At 41.6% G+C, this 27,358-nt stretch overlaps 1 protein-coding gene across 4 annotated transcripts in view; it reads right to left on the bottom strand.

Moving 5' to 3' along the window:
* The window catches only part of CACNB4 (calcium voltage-gated channel auxiliary subunit beta 4), a 225,773-nt gene that overhangs the window by 107,590 nt on the left and 90,825 nt on the right, over window positions 1-27,358 (bottom strand). The window contains exon 1 of one of the 4 annotated variants that reach the window (XM_006091281.3): window positions 8,003-8,288. The exons of the other annotated variants lie outside the window; for them this stretch is intronic. Within the exon in view, the coding sequence (XP_006091343.1) occupies window positions 8,003-8,047 (45 nt within the window). The 5' untranslated portion in view covers window positions 8,048-8,288. Of the gene's footprint in view, window positions 1-8,002; window positions 8,289-27,358 lie in introns of those variants that run through there. 4 annotated transcript variants of the gene reach the window in all.

Here is a 27,358-nt window from a genome sequence, read left to right as displayed (position 1 = left end):
AATTCAAGAGACTATTCACAAGGCCTTAGAAGATTAGTGGGTTCTTTTACTTGTCAGCATCTATAATACTTTTTAGAAATCGCTGTCAAAAATCATGCAAGTGCTCTGAAAATAAACCAAAGAATTTGGAGGAAACATCAAAACCTGCAGAGCAATGAGCATGTTTAGTCACCAAAGTATAAGTATATTCATTATATGTATAATAATAGCAGTAAACACTTATTTGTTTTAAGGGCTTTATACATGTTAACTAATTTAACCTCCCAAACCACCAAAAATGTAGGTTCCATTATCATTGACACTTCAGTGATATGGAAACCAAGGCACAGAAAATTTAAGAAATGTACCCAGGGCTACCAGGTAGGAAGTGGGGAGCCAGGCTTAATCTCTAGCAAGCTTACACTGAGTCTTTGCTTTTAATCATAACACTGTTACACTACATTACTGTTCATAACACAAAGTACAAAAAATAAATGACATTTTCCTGGTTGATAGACACACTCAGTATAAGAGAAATTTTATGGAGGTTAAGAAAAAATGAGCCAAACCGGTTTTGGCACTCACCAAATTTTTCAACAAATTTGCTAATAGAGTAATAACATTAAAAGTCAGAATCTTTTTCCTATATGATGCTCAAGCTACAAAGAAGCAGGACAGTAAAGAGTAATAGGATTTTTAAAAAGGCAAAATAAGAAAACTAAGTTATTCACAAACTATACAATCAAACTCCTAAATAACTGAGAGTTTCCAACATTCACGTTAGGATGTATCCCTTAGGTCATGTCCTCTGAACAGAAAGACTGGAAGCAAATTCAAAAGGTCTTATTTTAAATTTAAGACTTTTCAATAGCTCTGAGAACAAATGCAACAGAAAAAAAATACGATGTGGGAAGTACTGATATTGTGGCACAATTTAAGATGCGAGAAAAATATTGATTATTAAAACTACACAATTACGTTTTAAAAGAATACATAAATGTAAAGTAAGAACAAGTATTGGTCTATTTAGATCTCAAAGATGATCAGGTGCAGTATCTTCCTTTTGGCATACCCATAGGTACTGTAACAATGGCCACACAGTTTTATCTCAGACTCACTCCCCTCAAAGTCTTAGAAAGGTCAAAGTCCACGGCACAAAAATCCACAACCCCAATTTGCTTGCCATTATTTTATATGAAACTGCAAACTACCTGATGTTTACACACTAAGCAGCGGCCTGCTAGTCCCCGTCCTCAGTAAGGGAGGTCACCTGCATCTACACCATGTGGCTTTGCCAGTGGGGCAGTTTAGAGTTGCTGCCGTTTTTAAAGTCCACATGGCCTGCTGCAAACACATGAGAGGCACCTAAATCAACCTGGTTTAGATCAGAATACAGAGTTCATATCTATACAGCTTTCTGAGTATAATTTTCTTTTTTGACTTTTTTTATTTGTCTTATAGATATTGCACATTTCTTATTCGATTGCCTTTTAAGTAATTTACAATTTTCATTACTATTAGGAAAGGAATCTTTTTTCTATTATATATTACTAGGGGCCTGGTGCACGAAATTTGTGCACTGGGGTGGGGGGGGGGGTCCCTCAGCCCAGCCTGCCCCCTCTCACAGTCCGGGAGCCCTCAGGGGATGTCCTACTGATGGCTTCCCTCTGCAGGAGGCAACCTAGCTGATCAGGGGAAGGCACCGCCCCCATCACCCCGCTGCTGCTGCCACTGCCAGCTGCCGCAGCCGCCAAGGTGTTTTCATCAACACGGACTCCAGTCCTTTCACCACGAAAAAAATGACAACTTTCTTTAGGCATTTTCAAGATGTCTCTTTCATAGGATATGACATTTCTTTCTTTCTTTTTTATCCTCACCTGAGGATATTTTTCCATTGATTTTTAGAGAGCATGGAAGAGAAGGGGAAAGACAGAAAGAAACATCAATGTGAGAGGGACACTTTGATTGGTTGCCTCCTGCATGAGCCCTGACCTGGGCCCGGACAGGAAGGAGCCTGCAACCTAGGTACATGCCCTTGATCAGAATCGAACCCAGACCCTGTGGTTAGCAGGCCGAGGCTCTATCCACTGAGCCAAACCGGCTAGGGCAGGATATGACATTTCTTAGACCCTCCAGCAGCGGACCTTTGTTTTTTCCTCCAGGAGTGAGGTGAAAAAACCCTAGATCACTTTCTTGGATTCTTATTAGGCAAGTTACCAAGAACACTGTGAGTGGCATACCAGGAGCTTAGCCAATGAGCGGTCAGAAAAGGTGTTACCTCTGCAGCTCACATGCAGAGGCGGGACTGCTGGCAAGGGCCTGCCCTCAGCCACAGCAGCTGCAGGCGAGCCCTCTCCTCTCTGGGCCTGCCCTCAGCCGTGGCAGCTTGGGCAGGCTCCCGTCTCTGCTCCGTCTCCGCTCTGGGCCTCACCTGCGCGCGCAGCCTCCTCCTGACCAGTCGTGACTGTTACGGTGTCCCAGCTAATTTGCATATTGCCTCTTTATATATAGAGATTATTGGACTTTAAGAGCAAATAGGAAATGTGATTTTCATATGCTGATTTCAAATCTGTTCAAACTTCTCAATTTTCTTTTTCAACCCTAATAGTTTTAAGTAATTATCTTGAACTTCTTGGTATAATTTTTATTGTAGCTTCATGAATATCTGAGCTGACGGCTTGATAATTATTGTAAAGGACTAGTGGGAGAGGGAAAAGAGAGAACAAAAAGTGATAACCAATCCAGTTATGTCTCCTTGTCCTCCTCAGGTGGCTTAGTTTACCTAAGTAAGGGATATTACAAGGAGACAGTGCACAGAGTAACTAGCACCAATACGTAGAAATAAGATTCAAGCTGAACTATGATAAACAAGAAAGGACTAAGCTAATGAGAGGCCTTCCCACCTTCGCCCTTAAAAGCATTTTTTTTATAGTTATTGCTGACCTTCCTACAGAACATCTTGTACCACAGAATAATTTAATGCTCACTGAGTCACAGGGCCTGACCTACAGACTCACAGGACCATATTCTAAAATCCTGATTGACATCATAGTCTCACAGGAAAAAGAACACCAGCAGGAAAGGAGATTCGGAAGGCCCTGAGGAAAGGCGGGATTGAACCTAATACTTCCCTCTGTCACCTGAAAATGGGAATTACCATGAAAATGGCAAGATTGATGATCTTGGAGAGGTGAATGCATGGGTTCTGATCAGATTTAAGAAATTTCGCTCTATGACAATTACATCTAGAAATCACTTCAATGTATATTTTAGAAAATCATCATTGCTAAGAATTGATGGATCGAAGAGAAGTTTCTGTTCATCATTTATTCAGACTCTGGACAAACACCAAAATCACTCAGCTGAGCCCTAACTGGTTTGGCTCAGTGGATAGAGCGTCAGCCTTCGGACTCAAGGGTCCCAGGTTCAATTCCGGTCAAGGGCATGTATCTTGGTTGTGGGCACATCCCCAGTAGGGAGTGTGCAGGAGGCAGTTGATCGATGTTTCTCTCTCATCGATGTTTCTAACTCTCTATCCCTCTCCCTTCCTCTCTGTAAAAAATCAATAAAATATATAAAAATAAAAATAAAAATCACTCAGCTGAGTAAAACAAGTTGATTTTCTCAGTCAACTCTGCTACACAAACCACAAGCAGCATTTGGTTTTCCTCTCTGGCCCGAGATGCCAACACCCAGACCTTGGCTTCTTTTACAGGACAGGCCTCATTCCCTAGAAATAGGCCAAAAAGACTCTCACCCTCTGATAGACTATAAAAACTTCTCATTTCCAAGAGAAATCGAATCCTTACTATCCCTAAGTGTTTTTCTGAAGGGCCCTAAACACACAGAGCCTTCTGTTTGTAGCTCATCCTCCTCCCTAGCACACACAAGAACATATCTCCGTATTTAAAATGACTTTATTGTAGCTTTGAAAGTAGCAAACCTTTATTCTCTTGTGGATGTTTCGCCTTTCAACCCTCTTGGGTATCTTTCTTTATGTGAAAAGCAGTTAATTTTCCTTCTCCAAAATCTCCATGGCAGAAATCTCCACTTAGTATTAACTATCAATTAGCAAAGCATGGAGCCTGCCTGTGTATGAATGTGTGTGAATGTACGAGGGTGTATACTGTGCACATGCCTGTGAGCGCACAGACATTTAGGCAAACAAGTAGGCACACTGCTTATAGAAAATAAGTAGTTTCAATAATTAACATGTATATTTATCCTTAAAATAATGTATAGTTGCATATAAATTTAAATATGTGCTTTTATAAATATACATGCCATAGTTTATAAAATTTATCTTCACTTTAACTTTTATATCTATAAGATTTCTAACAGTTTAATATATTATGGCTCCTTTTCTAGGACTGAAAACACCTAAAAATGTATTTTCCTCTCTAGTAAAAGCCCTGAATTATGAACTGTTCATCTTTTTTCACTGAAATTGACCAGAATTCTCCCTCCAAATACTAGTACTTTAGAATTTAAGCATTTGGAAGTGGAAGCAATTGTAACGGAGAAATCAACTACCAATTCTATGTGTAGATAACCTTGGCTTCACTTTACAAAATACTCTAAGAATCTGTATTTCATTTAAATTGCTCAAAATCCCAAGAAAGTCCATGTAGGAGCTTTAAATTTTGCAAAGCATCTCCTGGGCAGGCCAGTCTAGTACTAGAGTGCTCAATATTTTATTAAGTGAAAACAAGATTTCACAGAAATGCAATGACATATTTACATACATGTGCATGGAGAATCTGAAAGGATATATAGCAATATGTTATGTGTGATTGTGTCTGGGAGGAGTTAGGTAACTTTTCCTACTGATCTGCTTTTTCCATTTATCCCTCTAAGAACATCCCTCCTATTGTTTGTGTAATAAATCTACTGAATGAAAAAAAAAAAGAAGTCTATTCTGATAATGATTCCATAAATGTCAAGATGCACAATGAAACCATTTTTAAAACATGTATACCAAGGAGCAGGCCTATCAAAATCTAATATGACTCAAATAAAACGTAGGTGATGAATTCTGGGGGCTCAGTCAGTGAAAAGCATCTTGGCCACCAAGACCTGTGCGAAGACCCAGCGTGGGCGGAGGAAGTGGAATGGGCAACCCTCCCAGAAGACAAGGTAGTGAGATTCTGTGTGCATGATGGACTGTGACTGCCTGGTCTCGATATAAACTCATTCAGCAGCACACACGCCATTGTCCATGTCAAGGTAACAGAAGGAGTAATGTAACGCATGAAATCTCTTGTCCCCATATAGGACCTTGCTATGGGGCCTGGAAGGATCTTATATACTTCCTGATAATTCTGAATGATGCTGACACGTATCTACCTTCCTGGAAACCAGAGCAGAAGTCAATGGACATCTTCAAAAGGCTCCACAGAATCAAAGAATCTAAAATGCCCAGACTCAAGTGTGTTCCATCCAGCATGGCTCTTGTTCCTTTCTCTTTATATATACTGTTCATGAAATGCCAAGGTTACAAGCAAAAACCTAGGCTACAGGGAGCATAATATCTACCTCTGGATCAGACTCTTGAGAAAAACCTCGCATCACTGCCCCCAGATCTTTCTTGTACTGTGGGGGTGTAAGGTGTTAACAGTGGATAATATTGGTTTATTCTTATTCAGAATACAATAGTCCCTAGGCAAGATGACCTACGTAAACACGCTAAATGTCATCACTTGTCACATGTTAAACCCCCACATCCCATAAAGACATTTCAACAGCACGTGGTGGTAGGATATAGGTGATGTCTCCCCAACCCTCTGAGGAAAGTGCCATACTCAGCTTTTAGTGCCTGTGTATTCTCGGGCTGCAGCTGGCCATCTGAGAAAGCCTCTCCACACCTGTCTACCAGACCTGTGCCGAGAGCTCTGCTTCCACCTGGGCAGACCCCACACTTACAGCCATAAATGCATTGGCACTGAGAAAGACTGCTGAGGATGCGGCTCTCCAGGTGTGGCTTTATTTGTCACTTCACCAGGTCAGCTATTTAGGCCTAGTCTTCTCCATTGGCTTGAAGCTTTGTTCACACCATCTTGGGTAACACATCACATTATTCATCCTTATAAAAACAAATAAACTCAAATAAGCATTGAGAGTCAGTTCACCCTTCCGAGCACCTCTGCCTTCCCCTCTCGTGTGCCTGACACACTTTCCATCCCTCCCTTCCGAGAGACTCCCATACTTTCAACGGAGGAGCAGCCAGATGCCTTGCTTCATTCCTTGGGGTTCCTGCCTGCCTCAACCTTGCTGATGTGCACAGCTCGGAGGACCTCAGCCTGCAGGCCCGCCACTGAGTCACTGGGAACACAGCACTGCGGTCCCTAGCACGACCCACCATCAGCTGCTGCCACTGAGTCAAGTCCTGTGCTCTTCACTGCCCACCCTACAGAGAAACTGGGCCACCCCATGAGGCTGGACCAAAAGGAGAAAAATGTTTTCCTACTTATAATGGCTCCCCTCTGAACCAGTGCATCGGAAATTCACACAGTCCTGGAGAATGAGGTGCTGGATACTTTAGTTCCTAGCCGACTCTGCTCATAGCAGCTGGCTTCTAAAATAACCAGCTATTCTAAAAGAACTCCAACCAATCCACTTAAGTGCAATGCAGCGCGCAATGGTCTAAAATAAAAAGTTATAGTTCAGCAAGACATCACCTGTGTCATAACTCGGTGTGGAAAGAAGGGGCATGAGGAATCATCAGGCCTCCTGAAGAACACGGCCAGGGAAGCTGGCTCCCTAAACTCCTGGAGTTGCGTTTTCCATTCTCCCACCCGCCCACAAGGGTGGACCTTGTCTATTTCAGCCACCGCTGCTTCAGGCCATGGTCCCTTGCAGTAAACTGACAGCCTGCTCATTGACAAGCACGTTGGGCAACACGCAGAGAGACTTTGCAGAAACAGAGTTAGAGTTAGAGCTAACACGCAGACAGGCAGGAAACATGGAATGCCTCATCAGAACAGAGAATTGCCATCTTTCATGGGTTGCACAACATTTGACACATACGTCTGCATTGACGTATATCACAGGAGTTTTTTGTTGTTGTTGTTATAATCTGTTTATTTGGTGGTTGAGCCCGAGAACCTTATATAACACATCCCTGTCTCAAAGGTAGCAACATGCACGGCACTGCACTCAGTTACAATCCAGACTCCCCAGAGCAGGTCCCATTAGCCACCTGGAATCATTTCACGGGGCCAGCTTTCTATATAATTGATTAAAAATAAACAACGGCCACTAGCAACAGTGAAAGAAATACTCAGTAATCAGCTTTATCCTACATTCAAAAGCTAGCATTCTGATGGTATGATTTTAGGGATTTCAGAAAAGCATTTCCCTCCTGATTTTAATAGGTTGCATGAGCCTGACCTGTGGAGGGAAAGGAGCCCAGTTTTCTAAGCCAAAACACACGTGAGCATCCGTGGGTCTTCCAGGGTAGAGCACAGGAACACTACCCTCTGCCTCCGCGCTGGGTGTTGTACGACTCCAACCTTGCATCTGATTTCCTTAACAAAGAAGCAGCAGATCTGCACCACTTGTTTGGCCAGAAAGCACACAATACAGCTACCGCTGAGGAACTTCCATTCATGCTTGCTCAATAAACAATGTGGATGACATAATGAATGAGCCTTTCCTATGAACCCTGCTATTGGAAAACAGAGGCACTTTCCGCAGAGTTTAAGCCCGTCTACAAGGAGCAGTTACCCCTGGTGAGATCAGACGTGGACCAAGAAATATACAAATCCAAACAGCGTACACTCTTAGATGCCTTTGCTATCGCCCTAACTTCTTTTCTGCCTGAGAAGAAATTATATAATGAAGAATCATTTCCGTCAACTCTAAACTATACAGAGAACATTGACAGCGCGGCCAGCAAGAACCCGAAAGATGTGAGCTTTCAGCTCCATGTTCCCTGCGTTGCCTAAGAAATGGGGGAGGGGGGAGTTCAGTGGGAGGAGGGAGAGGAGGGGAGAGGGAATCAGCTATCTATGAAAATACTTACAGCCTCCGAGTCTTCAATGCCATGCAGGTACAAATTGTCATACATGGAGGTCTGCTAATCCAGAGCACCTCTTTCAAGGCAAAAACAAAACTGCCACAGAAGCCACAGCTAGAGCTAAAAGATAGAAAAGGCCTGGGTGAAGGACTGCGCCTGCCTTATCAATTCCTGTGGCTTCACCAGGCAAGATGCTATTCATTCACATCACACGGGGTGAGCTTATCCCCAGAGGCAGTTCAGACCTGGCATTTTATCTGCCTTCCCAATACAGAGCATAGAAAAGCAAAACCCTTCCTCAACCACAGACTGGTGACTGAGCTAGGAAAGCGGCCTCTGATTGGCTCGGCTCGCCTGCTTCAGTCAGCTGAAGAGCGTTCCCTGGGAGAGTGGAGGGTGACTGGAGCATCCTCCCCAGCAAAGAGCTGCTTCCTGTTTCGCCTGCACTGTGTGGCTCTGCAACGCACACTTGTCAATATCGAAAAGGCTGCGTGGAATGTTTGGAAAGGCGGACTATTGGGTACTCTGAACACAACTGCTCATCTTCTTAATTAAATTCACAATTGGAGGGAGGTAGGGGAGCAAAGGAGAGATTTTATTTCCAGAGAATATTGTGTAAAGACAGGCAAACAGATACTAATCTCCATGCAACATCTGTACTTAACAGATGCAATTTCAGTCAAACGGGCAATAAATCACTTAAAATTTTTAAAAAAGCAACAAGGTAAAAAAAAAAAAGGATAAACAGATGGTAAGATTTCTTGTGGGACTTTCAACTGTAAAAGTTTTCAATATTCTCACTGAAAGTTTTCAATATTCTCTGCCTCACTGGCAAGAAAATATCTCTGTAAGCCAACCAGTGAAGTTTGAAAAAAGAAGCCAAAAGCTCTCAAAAGTCTTTATTTAGATGCAAAAATTTTAATGTCTCTTTAGTTTAATTTTTTTTAACCATCTTTAAGTAACAGCCAATATTTTAGCGTAAGTCTTTCATCCTCTTTCCAATGTTTAGTCCTTTAATCCTCCTCAAACAGCATTGATCTTTCCCCCAAAACCCAAACAGAGAAGTTCTCCTCCCTTCCTCCACTCCCACCACACCGAAGCCAAGTTTGATCCAGGACAGGTCCCACACTAGAGCTCACATACATACTTCAAGCTTTCTGGTCAACCAATAAGGTACTGTGGCTTTGAAACAGGAGAGCTCTAGAGCTCACTCTAGAACAGTGGTTCTCAACCTTGGCTGCACATTAGAATCACCTGGGAATCTTTTTGAAATCCTGATTTCTGGGCCTCATCCTCCGGAAGTTCTGTTTCTTTGTTATGGGGTGGGGCCACAACATTAGTTACAAAGAAACAGAATTTCCGGAGGATGAGGCCCAGAAATCAGGATTTCAAAAAGATTCCCAGGTGATTCTAATGTGCAGCCAAGGTTGAGAACCACTGCTCTAGAAAAAGCCAGCAACATTTGGCAAAAAGAAGTTGGTGAGGGGCAAAGAACACAATCTAGAACAGCTGAATGACTGATTGGGGTAAGCAATGACCCAGAAACTCAGAGGCTCTGAGTGCAGAATCAGCTTCACCACTGATTGGTCGGATGACTCTGGACCAATCACCACATTAAGGACTTTAGTTTCTTCACCTGCCAAATTGAGGTTAGATGTAACTCAGAGAAAGAACTTTGCAAATCCAAAGTGCAACATAAACACTTATCAACGACAACCCTGCTTTGTCAGCTGGAAGGCTTTGGCTGTCGTTCATGGGAGCTCAGCACAGGAGTAGCTGGCTGGCCCTGGACCTAGAAAATGAGGCCTGTCCTCCCAGCCGCTATATCTGAAAAGCCTCACTCTTAAAGAAACAAACCTGAGTCACAAAAAGCCATACCTGAGCTACAACTGTTGAGTAGAGCACAGGTCTTCCAGGTCTGCACTGACTAGTAATGTCTTTCGATCACAGTTGTACACCGTGGGAACGGCACTCGTACTTAGTCACTTTCAAATATAAACAATGGCAAGGGGACTCATCCGTTCTTCAGAACCCCCAAATGGTAGGGTTCATAGAGGATGCCATCTGTGCCTACACAGAGGGAGAATGGCAGAAGAGAATGGGTACAATAGGCAGGACACCACAGAAGAAAGCCCAGTGCCAGCTCTACCTGTTAACAACTGTGTGTCCTGGAGCAAGTCACCTACCAGGTTGATCCTCAACTCTCCCCTCCATAAACCAAGAGGACTGGGCCAAAGGATTTGTAAGTTCAAATCCCTGTATCTGATTCTGTCATTTTAATTAACTCTCTAACTATATAACCTTGTGATATTTTAGCCAGAATCTACAGAAAATTGAGGCAAGAAGGTCTTTTTTCTCCTTAGATTGTCTCTATATCATTTCTTTACTGCCTTAATTGAGAGTATAGATATTTCCTGAGTATCTTTAAATAGAAATCTAAATTAGGGTGGGGGAGAGAGGCTGTCCACTTCCATAATTCACCCAGATGAGAGAAACTGCTCCCTACTGGGAAAACTGTCCATGACTCAAGTCCTCTCCTGAATTTCCCTGCCTCAAAGTGTTCCCTACAGCTAATGCGAGGGTCTAAAAGGAAGTTGTTAAAGAATAGGGCTCATTTTGTGATAGACTAATGCATGTAGTAAGCGAGTCTGACTCAGGGTGGGATGTCAGGAAGAAGGTACTTGATCAAGCACTGCAGCCTGTGGTTACTCCCTGCAGCCCTACATCCAACCCCTCAAGCACTAAGAACAGATGTGAAGCAGGGGCGGGCTGGCTCTACCTGCTCCCCAGAAGCTTAGAAAAATGCTGGACTCAGAATCACAAATTGTCAGAGGCAGGAGAACCCCAGAGTTACCTAATCCAGCCCTCATTTTAATACCCAGAATGGTTACATTGCTGTATTCAAAGCCATAATTTTCTACAGTTGAGTGTTCCTTCCCACTCCCTTCTTGATGGGGTTTTCAAGATAAGGGAGGAGGAGCAGTGGACCTGTTCCCAGGAGGAATTTGGTAAAACAGGAGAAAGTCACTTTGGTGGGTAAAAAACTTTTTTAAAACCACTCCTTTCATTCTAAAAATTGTCTAATCACAAGTCATTTGGTCACCCACAAGCTGATAACTGAAAATCAACTCACAGATTGAGGAGTCTGTCCCTAGGGTTTGGATCTACACAGAATAAGCACTGCACCTGCAAGTCACCTAAAGATTTCAAATCCTTACTCAGGCTGATCCCAGAGGAACCCTAGTGAGAGACTCACACTGGATTCCCCAGTGGAACTCTGAGGAGTTCCTAGAAAAATGAACTCAAAACTCCAGGAGGATATTGGACTTGACCATCTCGGTCCTAAGATTCTCTGAACTAAGAGCTGGCCGAGAAGTAGTGAGAGGCCCTGGGAGCTTTCTGGGCCTGTTTCAGATCACAAGCCACCAGCTTTGGGACAAAGGGCCTTGGGATTCCAGCAGGTCTAAGTTCCAAGGGCCCACTTTCAGGAGTATCATACTTAACTGCAGCAAGAGGTGAAAAGTAACCAGGGGACTGGCAGCCTCTTACTTTGACTTCTAAGAGTCCTCCAGTTAAGTAATTGGTTGAGAGGATGGCCCACTTCGCCTACCTGAGGTTACAATGAGAACAATAAGGTGAACACCTTATTGCTCACTGTGTGTTGGTGTTTGCCACTAACCCCGTCTCTCATGCCTGATGAGCCTCCAAAATCACACATAGCCCCGAAAAGGCTGCCTCCCATTTCGAAACTGCTTGATGACTACGCTTCTCACCCACTTCCTTCCAAGCCATCTCTCATGATGATCAACAGTGCAAAGTCAAACAAGACCTATGACAGGGGATGGCCTGTATGATTCTGTCATAAATTCCACATGATTTCTGGTGGGGAGGTTGTTCTTGCAAGTTGACAAATGCCTCAACTGAGCTCAGTTCAGCAGAGGAAATGGTATGGTTCTCAACAAATCAGGAAAGCTCTCTTCTGTATCTCAGTGGAACGTTACTTTGAGTTAGTTTTTGTTGGTTTCAAACCTAAGGACATGGAGTTCCTCTCCCTTACCTGGCTGGGTTTTATGGTACAGCCAACACGTGGGATTGACAGTGGAATGTAAAGGACAAGCCTATCTTTTTTCTATTTGTTTGGAAAGGGGGAGAAGAGGAAGAGAAAAGCCAAGAGTGAGCTCTGAGTTTTAGACAGCCATGATCAAGACAACCGGTATAGACTTGGAAGCTAAAAGAAATGTTGCTATCCAATTTTCCACCCAGGTTTTTCCTGAATGTAACTCTTCTAGGCCAGTGTAGTTCTATGTTCTACAGTAGGACTCTGAGAGGTCAGGGAAGAAACAAAAGGGATCGGGTTTGGACTCTCATTGGCTCTATGAATTAGAACACAAGCCCAAAGCCTCTACTTGCCAATTCAGCTATGGGCACTACTTTGCTTTTTGTTATTGTTTGAATTTTGTGAAGTGACCACAGTGTGCTACATTATTTTCTCCCTCTTTGGCTCTGTAAGAGCTAATCCACTCACTCCTTTGCCTCTAGAAAGCATGGATATTGTAACCTGCTTCCTTCCTGCTGCGCCCGCGGCAGGGCAGACAAAGGAATGAAAACAAAACAGAACAAAGCACTACAGACAATTGATTCCCCTTTTAGTAGTCCTCGGAGTTGGAATTTAAACCTCACTAGCTAGGCAGGCCTGTCCTTGATTCTCTCTGGGCCTCATCTGTAACATGGAAATAATATTAGCTCTGGAAGCAATGAGTTAATAAATGAAATGTACATAGAAATTTCCTGGTACTTAGAAAGCAGAGAGAAGAATCAGCACTTTTTAAAGGGAAGTACTATGGAATCAGGACCGCCTACATCACCCAGCTCCAAGGACCCACACACACTGCAATTTGTGTGAATGGTATTCCTGGGGCAGTGTAACAGGAATACTATGCAGCAGGGTGGTTAAGAGCAGGGGATCTGGAGCCAGACTGCCCACAAATCCCTGTTGTGTCACTTTCCAGCTGGATAACCCTTGGCAAGCGACCCTGCCTTCATTTCCTTATTTATAAAATGAGGACTAGCCCAAGATTATTGTGCAGATGAAAAGCCTTGATAAAAGAACGTGCTCAGAACGGTGCCTGGCACAAGCTCAATGCTGCACAGCATCAGTTGCTTCTTATCTTTGGGTCTGGCCTGAAGCCCTGGTACCTTTTGCCTTTGGGGTAGATTCCTAGTACTTGCCCCTGATATTGGCCTGGTCCTCTCAATCCCCACCTGGGACCCAGTCTCAGCTAGCAGAGCTGAGACCAGCATCCTGCCTCCTGTTGCCCTACTTAGCTCCGTGCCAGCCTCCTCCCGGTCGCCTACCCGCTTCATCTGACCAGGCTGATTACTCCTTATGCTGAAGCTGGCGTGCAAGCCCAGGCGACCATGGCCTGACAACACCTCTACCCTTAGGCCACCCCACTGAACCCTGTGTGCCCTGGGTCCCCACCCCCAACCTCCCACTGGCCTTCCCAATGGCCTGGTCTCTTGTCAAACTACAATTTTCTATTTTTTTTTCCAAACTACAATTCTGAACTCCTCACCCCACCAGCCACTCCTGAACTGCTCCAACCTGCCACAAACCATTGCCAAGAAAATGTCCCCATGAAAATCCTATAACACATGCTACTATTGGTTCTTACCAAGGAGGCGAGAGGAGAGTGAGAAAGACAGAGAGAAACATGGACAGGGATAAAGAAGCATTCAAAAGAAGAATGAATATATGGACTAGCTCCCCCACCTCCCTGCTATTCTTGATGGCTCCAGGAAAAAATATTACTTCATAATTCATAAAAGAGTGAGCGTAGATAAGGCAAAAAAATTCCCATGGCCTATTCAACTTGCCAGAAAATGACAGATCCCTCCCCGTGATTGACAGATTACTCAGTAATCTCTAGATTTTTGAAATTTGGTTTTTTTTGTGTTTTTTTAAAAAAGGCCAATCTCTTGGCAAAAACATTCCATCTAGCCACAATTTTCATTAATGCTATACAACTTTATTTTCCACTCTTTTCCAAAATGAACTGAGGAGGCTGGTCCAGCTGATCTCCGCCCTGCTGCCTACACATCATTCAGCACTAATTTAACAATTACAGCTTTCAATTGCCGACTGCTCTGCACTATTTTAGAGGCTGGGGACTCGAAGATCACCAAGACATGACTGCATGCGCCTGGAAGCTGACTGAGGGGTGGTGCGGTAGCAATACTGGATGTCCCTAAGACAGAAACTGAACCCAAGAGATGGCTGCAATCAAAGCGCTCAACTGTGAGAAGCTCCTATGAGAGTTGGAGAGAAATTTGGTTCTTTTTTCTGCAAAGCCTCAGCAGGGGTGAGGAGCAGGAAAGGGGGGAGGAAGGGACGGGTTTCACTCATGACCAGGGCAGAAATGAGTCAGCCACCAATTTACTACATGGCCTTGGGCAAACCACTTCCTAGGATTCCCAATTTGCTGCAAAGAGTAAACAGCTCAGTTTGTTTTTTATGTAAAATTTGTCAAATTCTATTTTGCTACTGCTTTTAGGTAGAAATTCATGTTTTTCCTTCCTAGGGGGAGTTTTCCTCTTTGATTTGATCACACAGTTTACAGACAGATGCATTAGGTCACCTAATAAACATCCATAAATGCTTACTGAGTCCCTAATACCACCTCCAAACAAAAACGTGAAGGTGTCGGCTCCCATCTGACATCTTTGAAGGCTTTCCCATTGCTCTTACGATAAAGACCCAAATCTTTAACATGGTCTAGCCACAGTTTCAACGTTTCTCTTCTCGTATCTCTTCCTTTTTTGTTAGTTTGGGTGTTTTTTCTTTCTAAGTGATTTTTTATTTCCCAATTACAGTTGACCTACAATATTATATTCATTTCAGGTGTACAACCCTGTGGCTAGACATTTACATAACTTATGAAGTGACCACCCCAATAAATCCAGTACCCATCTGATACCTCATGCAGTTATTACTGACTATATTCCCTATGCTATATTTGTTGTGTTGAGTGAAATAAGTCAAACAAAGACAAATGCCAGATGATTTCACTTATATTTGAAATTTACAAATAAACAAACAAGCAGAACAGAAACAGATTCATTGAGACAGAGAATATTTTTATTGAATTTATTGGGATGAGATTGGTTAATAAAATTATGTAGGTTTCAGGTGTACAATTCTATAATACATCATCTGTATATTGTATTGTGTGTTCACCACCCAAAGTCAAGTCCCCTTCCATCACATTAATCCCCCTTTACCCTCTCCTACCTCCCCCCACCCGCGATTCAGAGAACATTTTGATGGCTGCCTGATGGGAGTGGGTTAGGGAGATGGGTGAAGGGATTAAGAAGTATAAATGGTAGTGACAGAACAGTTGCATCTCTCATTTTGCATCTTTGTCCTGTCACCTTCTCCCCTACAGCCAGCCTGGCCTTCTTGGACACATCACACTCCTTCCCATCACTGAACTCTGTCTCTTCTGAGCCCTTTGCTTGAACCTGACACTTCCCTCCACCCCATAAACACACACTAGTGAGATTGGTGAATTAGTATCTGTTTCTAGAATGTGAGTTCTATGGAAAGAGGAATCACTATTATATTCCCACTGCCTAGCACAGTGCCTTGTATATAGACAGCTTTCAATAAATATGCAAATAACTCACAACGGCCCAGCACTCCTTGGCTACCTTTGCACTGGGGCTGCCAAACAGGGCAGTGACTAACAATAACAACAAAAATATTCCCCAAATGAAATGTGGATTATTTTAGAGCTAAGAAAACCAGGACATGAATATCCCAAGAGGGTCCTCACCAAATTGTCTTCATGCCCTGACTAAGAGAGAGTGGTCCTGTTCAGATTCAGTTTCTTACAAATTAAAAATGTTTTGTTTTAACAATGCCTCTCTTGCAAAAAAAACACAATTTATAATGTGTGATGGATTCTTCTCTTTTGTGTGTGTGATGGAGAAAAGACCCCATGACTTTTCATACCTTCAAACCTTTGCACACAATGCTCTCTCTAGGAGGCCACCTCCACGCTGCCATGCCCCGCCTCAACTTTTTCTATTTGGTGAATTTCTTCCTTCTTTAAGGTCCAATGTAAATGTCACCAAGACCTTCCTGAACTCCCTCAAACATTAGACACTCCTTCTTCTATACTCCCATAGCACCTTATTTTCCTTTACTTCTTTACTCATGAGTCCACCACATAATAGTGTAATTTGTCCAATAGACCTGTTTCTTCCACTATGAGATAAACAACTAAAGCAAGAATCAAGTCTTACTCAGCTTTATACACCAAAGGCTCCATTCCATAGAAAATCTTTACTAAGTACTGGTTGCAGGAACTAAAAGACAAACATAGAGGAAAAAAAAGACAACAACACTATTATTTTGAGCCCTGATGACATTACCCATCATAGTCCATGCAATCTACTCTAGTAGGTGTCTGAGATCATACAGGGAGTCAACAAGGAAGGGGATGAGCCAGAAATCTGTGAGGTCAATTTTAGGCCTGCTGTGGATTTAGAAAACAAACCACAAAATGGAAAGGATTATCAGGAACTCAGGTGTGAACTGGACTGGAGTCAGTGGTAGAGGCTTTTCTTGGCGTAAAATCTATGGGCAGAGGAAATACTGCTAGATGATGAGTGGATGGTAGCATTTCAGTTATGGGATGTTTCCCAAAACTTCATTGCCTCAGAGTGTATTTGGGGAGAAATACCTATTTCCCTTTGGAAAAGAGTGCCAAACTATGTACACTTCTAGGCCAGGAACTCTCTCTTATCTTGTTAACATACCCCTTTCTAACCCAGTGGCTATCACAATAAATAGAAAACAGAAGTTCAATAATTGCATTGGGAAAAGCCAAATAAGCTAGCATGATATAGATGAGCTCCATAATACAACATAGCACTGAGTGGATCATGTGTCTCAAGTTCTGTCAAGTTCTATCATAACTCATGCAGCCTTAGGCACCAGACATGCTAGGACCTCAACAGGGGAGTAGAGGAATCTGACTTCCTCCAAAATACTGAGCTTAAAGTAGCAATACTCATTCTAGATCCCATCTACAAGTAGATCTAGAGCAGTGGTTCTCAACCTTCTGGCCCTTTAAATACAGTTCCTCATGTTGTGACCCAACCATAAAATTATTTTCGTTGCTACTTCATAACTGTAATGTTGCTACCGTTATGAATCGTAATGTAAATATCTGATATGCAGGATGGTCTTAGGCGACCCCTGTGAAAGGGTCGCTCGACCGCCAAAGGTGTCGTGACCCACAGGTTGAGAACCGCTGATCTAGAGCTTTTTAAAGCATTGTTAGACTTGAGTAGGATAGTTGTCCATTTCTACAACTTAGTGAGCAGTAATGATAGAATGGTGGTTACAGTGCACACTGCTGAGCTTTAATATATATTTTTTATTGATTTCAGAAAGGAAGAGAGAGAGAGAAAGAGAGAGAGAAACATCAATGATGAGAATCATTGATCAGCTGCCTCCTGCACACCCCCTACTGGGGATCAAGTCCACAACCTGGGCATGTGCCCTTGGTCAGAATCAAACCTGGGATCCTTAGTCTGCAGGCTGATGCTCTATCCACTGAGCCAAACCAGCTAGAGCACACACTGCTGAGCTTTGACATCTCTATTATTCTATGTGGCTGAGATGACTAAAAGCCCTAATATCCATTCTCCATTCCCTTATTTTAGCCATAAACCTATTCAATGTCCAATTTTAACAAAGAATATGAGTCTCTGACTAGGAAATACATTTCACAGCCTCCCTTGCAGCTAGTGACCCTGTTCTTTCCAAAAGAATGTGAGTGAAAGTAATGTTTCTAACTTACACATCACATCCTTGAAAGAATACTGATTGCCCACCACATACTCCCTTACCTATTCCTCTGGATGTGGTGCTAATGAACCAATTTCCACCATACATATGAATGATGAAGAGTAATTAGGTTAAGGAAACTTGAGTGGGTAAATGACTTGTAGAGAAGTCTACTCTTCTGTTCTAGAATGTTCTCCTGTAGGTGAAAGAGAAAGACACTCCCATCTTATTTAGGCATCTTTACTTGGGGATCTCTTTGTTGAAGCAGCTTATGCTAACTAATACCAGCTGCAAAAATAGTTAATACATAGAGTTCATTAGAGCAGGAACAAGGCAACCAGAAAAATATGTTCAGAGGTAGGCACTGGGCTCAGAAAAGTGCACGTCACTGGTTTGTCACTTCTTATTGTTCTTTCACAAAAAGCTCACAAAATCAAGATGGTGGTCAGTTATAGCAAATCCCCACCCTACTCTCTTCATCCCAAATAAAATCAGAACTTTGTTAAGTAAATGTTAAGCCTCAATAAGCCTGTTTATTTTCTGAAATCAAAAATTGGTACAAAAACAAAGTGTTGGTAAGCTAAACACACTATAAATTGTCAATTTTTATACCATATTTTCAAAGCCCAAACGCATTCAAAGAAAATTTTCAAGACTACTCAGTTTTTTAATTAAAGTAGACCATTACAAAAAGAAAAATATTCACCATCTTTTAGCAAAGTCTGTAATGATTTGCTCATGATTATTTGGATTTTCAATATACAATTTCTCTTAATTCCCAATCTGTTTGGTCATTTCCTTTTCAGCACTGGATGGAAAATTAGTTGGAGCACTAAGTCCAAAGCCTTTTCCCCAAGAGGCACAAACAGAAACAGGCTGAGTTACTTGATCTAAATTCTAATTCTCAGAAGTGATTCTTGCATCAAATATTCAAGGAAAATAGCAACCATCTCCATAAAAAAAAATAGCATACCCTTGGGGACAAATGATATAAATGCTGTACATTAGTACTGATGGAAAATAGAGAAGAATGTAAAAAAATTATCAATAATCTCTTATATCTGCTGGTATGTCTCATAAATCCATATGCATAAACAAAGCATAGAGACTTTGGTAACACACACACACACACACACACACATTTCTCTTAATAACAAAAGTGACTTCTCAAATATTTAAGAAAGATAGATTGAAAATTAAAATACCAATATTAAAATAAATATTTAGGTGTCATGTGCCTTACAGAACCTCAAACTCACTGCATTTCTGAGCCTTGTGTAGCAGGGGAAGCTATAAATACTACTTGATCCTTTGCTCTTGTGCACATTACAAATCTATTTTCTTTTAATTGGGAAAGGCAACAGTATCACGATTTTCAAAAACAGTTGTTTAAAACAAATTATTTCTAAAGTCCCTCTAAGTTACTCTTTCAACATCAAATTAGCTCTAAATACATATAAAACACTACAAGATCGTAAACTAATAACGTCTCAGCCTGGAAATAAAGTCAAATCCTAATGTTCCCTAGATCCTCTGTGCATGGAAACCTATGGATCATAAGAATATGAAACAACTTCTTAACATAATTTGGATGTGTGTACACACAATGAAAGAGATATAGCACACACAAATAGTCCATTACAGAAAAAGGGGGACATTCAAACACACTGCTTTCAGGCATTAGGAAAAGGAATATTACCAGTAAATGTTCAGATTTACCTAATTTTAGAAGAAATTCTGAGGTTTTCCATATCAAGTGCTTGTAAAGCTTTCCATCAAAGCTTTGAACTAAAAGACAATGTCAGGCAGATAGCCTGTGGGCCTCAACTAAGATAGACTTACTTTTTAAAAAGATTATCTAGCCCTCCCTGGTTTGCTCAGTGGTTAGGGTGTTGGCCCTCAAGCCAAAGGGTGGCAGGTTCAATTGCAGGTCAAGGGCAAGTACTACTGTTGCAGGCTGGATCCTGGCCGAGGTTAGGGCATGTGAGGGAGGCAACCAATCAATGTATCTCTCTTCTCTCTCTCTCTCTTTCTTTCTATCTCTCTTCTCTCTCTCTCTCTTTCTTTCTCTTCTCTCTCTCTCTCTTCCTTCCCCTCCTCTCTGCCTTCCATTCTCTCTCTCTCTAAAAAAAAAGTAAAATATAAAAAACATTAAAAATTAAAAGATTATCTACTAGAATAGTAAGACCAACACAGACACTTTGGAAATCATTATCCTATCTTCAATTAAGCAAATCAACTACTGAAAGTTTTGGGAGAAAAATAAAAGGTCCAGTAGGAGAAAAGATGAATGAGCTCGTTTCAAAGCCAATGTGATTTTCTTTCACATTCAGCTCTTGTTGGCTGTCTACTTCATTTAAACCATATACTTGATGAACATAAGACCACCAGAAAGATCTGAAGGGTTAGAAATCATGGGAAAGTTTCCTAACATAACACAATTCTGAAACAATGAAAGAATAAAATATATTTTTCATTATATTCATCCTCCATCTACTTGTCTACTGCCATCTCTACTTTATATCTTTCTCACTTTATACTTATTTCATCCACTCATTACACTTTCTCCCAAACATGTATGTGTTTACGATCCAGCTTCCTGCTGCTTCTTATGGTTGAAACCAACTTAAGCATTTTTCTAATCTACTGAAATTTTCCACAACTCTTCACAGGTCAACTATCTATAATGATAACTTCTACTGCCAATTCTTCCACAAAAATTTTAAAAACATTTCCAATGAATATATTTATTTTTCTAAATATAAAAATAAATTTTTTAAAAAGTGTAGTGTAGAAAACTTGACAAATTCAGAAAAGTACAAAGACGAGAATAAAAAGCTACTGAAATAGAGTGGGGCAAAAGTAGATTTACAGTTGTGAGTATGTGAAACAGAATTTATTCTTGTATTATTTATTAATTATTTTCCATATAAACAACTGTAAACCATTTTAAACCAACTTTTATTCATTTATTTTTTGTTAATCCTCACCTGAGGATATTTTTTCCATTGATTTTTAGAGAGAGTGGAAGAGAGGGAGTTGAGGAAGAGAGAGAGCAAAACATTGATGTGAGAGAGACACATCAATTTTGTCTCCCACACAGGCCCTGACCAGAGCAGAGAATTGAACCTGCAACCCAGGTATGTGCCCTTGATTGGGAATCGAACTCCCAACCCACAACCCTTTGGTGTGCAGCTGACAGTCTAACCACTTAGCCACACAGGCCAGGGCTGTAAACTAACTTTTAAACTGTATGATTACTGGTAATACTTTGATGTCTTTCTCTATACACATTTTGTTTCACATGCTTTAAGTAAACTTTTGTGATCTCTCAATAACACAAGCATTTTCTCACATTACCAAAACTCATAAATATTATTACATATTTCATCATATAAATATAATCTGCAGTTCCCATTGTTTTACTCTCATAAAAAATGCTGGAATTATATTATGTGTAGTCTGCAATTCAGATTATTTTCTTAGGCTAGACTCCTAGATATTCTTGGGTCAAGTGTAGGAACATTTTAAGTCGCTTGATCGCATTGCTAAATGCTGCACGAAAGATTTTACCAATTTATATTCCTACAGTTTGATGTGAAGTTCTAATTCTTAGCCCTATCACGAGAAATAGGGCAAAGGGAGACCTAAAGGTCTAATTTTTAAAATCTGTTAATTTGATATGCAAAAAGTGGCATCTCACTGCTACTTTAATTTGCATTATTTGTTAATGAACATATAGATGTGAATATATCACTGCACTTTTTCATAAAAATTGAAAATCTACTGGCTCTGAGTGAGGAATTTCCATAGCTAAAGAACAGAGACTGTTATGCTCTTGTTTCCTCTTTTTGTGGAAAGCCCTTTTTTTATTCTATATATTTTTTATTGTTGATAGTATTACAGATGTCTCCCATCCCCCTCTTTACCCCTCTCCTCTCAGCTTTTACCCACCCACCCCAGGTCTTCACCACCCTATTGCCCATGTCCATGGCTATGTATATGAGTATATAAGTTCTTTGGTTTATCTCTTCTCATCTCCTCATCGCCACATCGAAGTATGTCAGTCTATTCCATGCCTCCATGCTTTGGATCTTATTTTGTTGGTCAATTCATTTTGTTCATTAGATTCCACAAATAAGTGAGATCATATAATATTTGTCTTTCTCAGATTGGCTTATTTTACTTAGCATAATATTCTTCAGGTCCATCCATGCTGTCCCAAAGGGTACAAGATCCCTCTTTTTTTCACAGCTGCATAGTATTCCCTTGTGTAAATGTCCCACAGCTTTTTTATCCATTCATCTATTGCTGGGCACTTGGGTTGTCCAAATATTAGCTATCTATAATAATAAAAGCATAATATGCTAATTAGACCGGACATCCTTCTGGACGAAGCCAGGGCTGAGAGAGAAGCCCAGGTCCTGGGTGCCAGAGGGAAGCTGGTGCCAGTAGCCAGGGGAAGGGAGGCCTACTCTTGCACGAATTTCGTGCATCGGGCCTCTAGTTGTAAATAATACTGCTATGAACATAGGGGAAAGTCTTATGAAGATGACATCTGGGGTTGGGGCTGTCAACAATGGTAGAAGAGCAGATCACCGGCAGAGCTTTTTTACAACCCACTTACACTCTGTGAAGTCAAGCTCATCAGAGGTTCTACCATCTACATTTCTGAAAATTCCACTCCCATTTTAGTAGGCAAAAGAATGAGAAGCCACTGGGCTAAGACTGCAACAGTTAAATATTACATGTATCAGGTGACTCGGCCGGTGCATGAATGAATTCCTTAGGCATATGATGAAGAGCATTATGTCCTCAACTTTCATTTTATTCTGTGGCGCTGACCTTACATCCATAAAGCAACTTATTCACCCTGTGACATAGCATTTTACCAGGTGACATAGCATTGCCCATATCTCTTAGTCTCATTTCTAAGAATGATCTTGTTTCACAGGAAAAGAAAGTAATCTAAATACTGATGTACCTTTTGTTTTTATAGCCAGCACTTGGCATACGTATTTATACAGTAGCTAGGATGAGTATTTGGTGTGAATTTCCAAAATGGTACCTCTTCCAACTCAGAGAGATCTTCTGCCTATATTCTTTGGGCCAGGGATAAGTATTCATATTGTTTACTGATTTATGATGGTACCAAACTATGAAATCCTAGCTAACCCTTGGACCCACCCCCAATCCTACTCCCATCTCTAACAACCAATGACTCCCTTGCACCCTAGTAAGCATCATATTTGAAGTTAATGCCTATTGATACTGTTGTCACATAGCTTAGCATACTTGTCAACCTGAATAATGTGGGCTTATGAAATGCCCTTATCTCCCTCTCAGAGCTAACACCATAATGGGGGGCAAGGTAGGGGAGGGGGGAGAAGATCTGATGTTAGAAATGAAAGTTTCCACCATATCAACTCTAGTAAATCCCATTTGGCTGGAATACACTAGTAGAAGAACAGCCTGGGTGCAATGACCCTCTCTTAACATTGCCTGGATCTGAGTGTCACTGTTAGCCTAGTCCAGTGATGGCGAACCTTTTGAGCTCGGCATGTCAGCATTTTGAAAAACCCTAACTTAACTCTGGTGCCGTGTCACATATAGAAATTTTTTGATATTTGCAACCATAGTAAAACAAAGGTTTATGTTTTTGATATTTATTTTATATATTTAAATGCCATTTAACAAAGAAAAATCAACCAAAAAAATGCACTTGATCTTAGCCAAAAGGCCGAGAAGCGATCAACCAAAAAAATGAGTTCGCGTGTCACCTCTGACACGTGTGTCATAGGTTCGCCATCACTGGCCTAGTCCCTACTGGGGGTCACAAATTGAATAGTTATAAGTCATCAGCACCAGGAGGTCTACAACAGTTGTCTCAGAGATTGTTTCTTTCCCTCTCGGGTGCTGAACGTGGTCATTGCCTACCACCACAGAGAGACCATTCTGGAAGGCAGAGACGGAAGGAAGGCACCGTCAGTACTGAGAACCAGTGCCTACATTGTCAGGTCAGAATGGAATGAGTAAACTCGGGTCCTTGACAAATCTGTAAGTGGAAAACTCACTCCAATTTTCCAACAAGAAAAGTAAGGGACAGATTTTCAAAACTAGGAAAAATCTGAATCTAAATGAATTGTTTTATCTGGTCTGCAGATAAATCCCCCAAAGTATCCGCATTACCATGACAACTGTTACCTTGGGCTCTTGGTGCAAATGAATTGACAATGATGGACAGGCTATTTGAACTTCAAAAATTAAATCTTTAATGGCAGTGAATATTCTTTGTGGTTTAAGACTGCAGCTCAGGGCAGGTGCTTCTATCTCTGGGCTTGGTTGAATTCAGAGCAGCTAAGTGAACACTGTGCTTCATTCATTCTGTTCATCTGCCTCCAGGGGCCACTTTGCTGCCTTTGGATTGTTTCTGCCATGGACCTCGTCCTCAGAAAATTTACAGGTCAGAAAAGCTTGGAGGCCACTGAGGATAAGTTGTGATGATGCATCCTGACACCTTTCACTGATGTTTTGAACTAAGTGAAAGAAAAAAGCATTAACAAGTATAGCAAACTTGGTGCCTAGAATTAGCAAACCAGGACACATACACAGAAGTGCAATCACAAGGTCACACATTCACAGCTAGGCATTCAGCTGTGTGTCACTGTAAATCACCACGCTAGCACTTTCTCTCCTCTTCATTATTTTATTTTGCTAAATTTAGTGCCATTATAAATGCTGTTAACTCAGGTAACTTAGTACCTATGCACAAGGAGAGTGAATATCAGTTTCGATGAGGTCCACCAATCTAAATGTCTTCCCTTTTGTATATGCCCATTCCCAATGACAACATCTCAGTCACTAGGTATCACACCTCATTTTCTGAGGATGAGGTCCATGGCAGATTTATACATCTGCATATATTGGCAGTTCCAACCAGTCTTCATATATATTCATAGAGTTTGTACCACTCCTTTTGAAAATTTGATTCAATGAAACAATTCATCTTTTGTCCCACAAAATAAATTTTACACTCCCTTTTTATTACCAAATAATTACCAAATGAAATACAATTTTTTAAAGACCTTAAGTTTTAGATGAGGATACACTATTAAAATAAGTAAAATTTCCAAAACTTACTTAGAAATCAAAGTAATGTAAAATCTTAATGGTAAGTTGTTGCAAGTGATTGGCTGTAAATTAATGTTGCTGGTATTTTTCAAAGAAAAGTCAAAGTGGACAACAATAGTAAACCCAGGGTCTCTACCAAGGACAGGACTCTCCCACGTTCTCTCAGTTACTCACATTTGCTTGCTCTCTGACTCCACAAGCTCTCCAGACCCTAAGCACCTCTCATTTTATCTAAGACCTCACACCCTAGTGGGATCTAAAATCCTTCTTTTCCATTCTATACCAGAGTGGGTAAATAGTGTGATTTTTAAAAAAAATTATACTGGAGGCTGGGAAGTCCAAGATCAGGGTGCCAGCAGATCTGGTGTCTGGCGAGAGCACTCTTCCTGTTTGCATGTGGCCACCTTCTTGCCATGTCTTTACCAGGTGGAGAGAGCAAGCTTTGGTGTCTCTTCCTCTTCTTATGAGGGCACTAATCCCATCATGGGGACTCTACCTTCATGACCTCACCTAAACCTACTTACTTGCCAAAGGCCCACCTCCAAATACTGTCACCTTGGGAATTAGGGTTTCAACATATAAAATTGGGTGTGTGCGGGGGTTGGGGGTGGGGGAATTCAATCCATTACAACTGCCCAGCTCTCCTTCTGTATCTATCATCAGTTTTCTCCTCAGTCCACACAAATCTTCATCAATCGGAAACTCCTACCTCATTTCTCCTCTTCTTTAACCATTAACCCATTATCTCACTCCCTTAACCCCCAGGAGGCAAACATCAACATTCCCTGAAATTTCCTGTTCCATTCTGCAAATTAGACCTCCTTCCATTCCATTTCAGTGGAAGAGGTATCCCCCTCTTTCTTAGATTGATCTCTTCACAGGTGCTCAGAACCTCAATTTCTCTGGCCTCAATATGAACCTGGTTCCACTTGTTCTCTCGACTATAACTTTAACCCATAGCTCTCTTCTGGCTGAGGTCCCTCTCATTCAAGAACAACAACCCTTCCTTGGCCTTGACTCTCATTGTTATCAACCTATTTCTAGCTTTTCCTTCACAGGCAACATCCAGAGATGTACCTACATTCTCATTCTTCATTTCTCCTACACTATCCAGTCTTCACAACCCGGCCTTTATCCTCACCTCTGCCTTACACTATTCTCACCAAGCTCTCCAGTGACCTTTTTGTCACTATATCTAACAGAACCTCGTCTTTCATGACCTCTAACACTGTTGAGCTTTCTTCTCTTGGAAATTCTCCTGTCCTTGGTTCTGTGTCAGAAACCAAGGACACTCTCTGACCCCCCTCTCCAATTTTCCAGAATTCTAGTTCCTGCTCTCCCTCAGCTGAAACCACCTCCCATTTTCTGACAATTCGTAAATATATATGTTCAGTTCAAATGTGTGTTTGGAGTTCTAGAACCACATATTTAGCTACCTACCAGATGTCTCCACTTGGATGTCCCACAGCCCAGATATGTTACACTCAACATATCCAACAGTGACCTCACAGCCGCCTCCTTCGAAACCAAGTCCCTGTACCATAGGACAGAATGGCACTTCAACCCAGTTGTCTGATTTGGAAATCTGGGATCATCCTCAACACTTCCCTTCCTTCTCTCCACTAAAGCCCACATTCTGTTATTATTCTGCCTGACACCTTTCGAATTCCTCCTCTTCTCTCAATCCCTAGGAGTTTAGGCTTTCCTAATTTTCTCCCTGCACTGTTACGAGAGCCTCATCACTGGTCTTCCTGCCTCCACCCGTGCCACTCTCTCAAGTCCCACATACCTTTCCCTTTTAATACCAAAACATTCTGCACATCTTTACCTTCTGACTCTGCTTAAACAACATCAAAAGCACCTCCCTTTCTCTGTGATAAAATTCAAATTATTTTATGGATTACAGAACAAGCACATCCTGATGTGGCCAGCCTCATCCTTGCGTGACTTCCTCACACCATATGCTCCAGCCATACACATTGCAGCTCCTGAAGTACTTGCTCTTGCTACCTGTGTTTCTGAACCCTCTTCCTCAAAAAATGTGGGTGTGGGCTAGAAAGAGTCAGTGGGGGAAATGGACATCTATAATATTTTCAACAATAAAGATAAATTATTTAAAAATGTTTCACTACCACAGTCCTCATTCACCTTACTTTCTTATTCAAAAGTCAGTCTTGCCCGGCCGGCATGGCTCAGTAGTTGAGTATTGATCTATGAACCAGAAGGTCACAGTTCAATTTCATATATGTCTCTGACTCCACATGCCCAGGTTGTGGGCTTGATCCCCAGTGTGGGGTGTGCAGAAGGCAGCCGATCAATGATTCTCTCTCATCATTGATGTTTCTATCTCTCTCTCCCTCTCCCTTCCTCTC

This window comes from Myotis lucifugus, unplaced genomic scaffold (assembly GCF_000147115.1).
Source record: "Myotis lucifugus unplaced genomic scaffold, Myoluc2.0 scaffold_89, whole genome shotgun sequence".
In the NCBI taxonomy this organism is placed as follows: Eukaryota; Metazoa; Chordata; class Mammalia; order Chiroptera; family Vespertilionidae; genus Myotis; species Myotis lucifugus.
The sequence above is the reverse complement of the archived record's forward strand: the minus strand, read 5'-3'. Positions and strand labels throughout refer to the sequence as shown.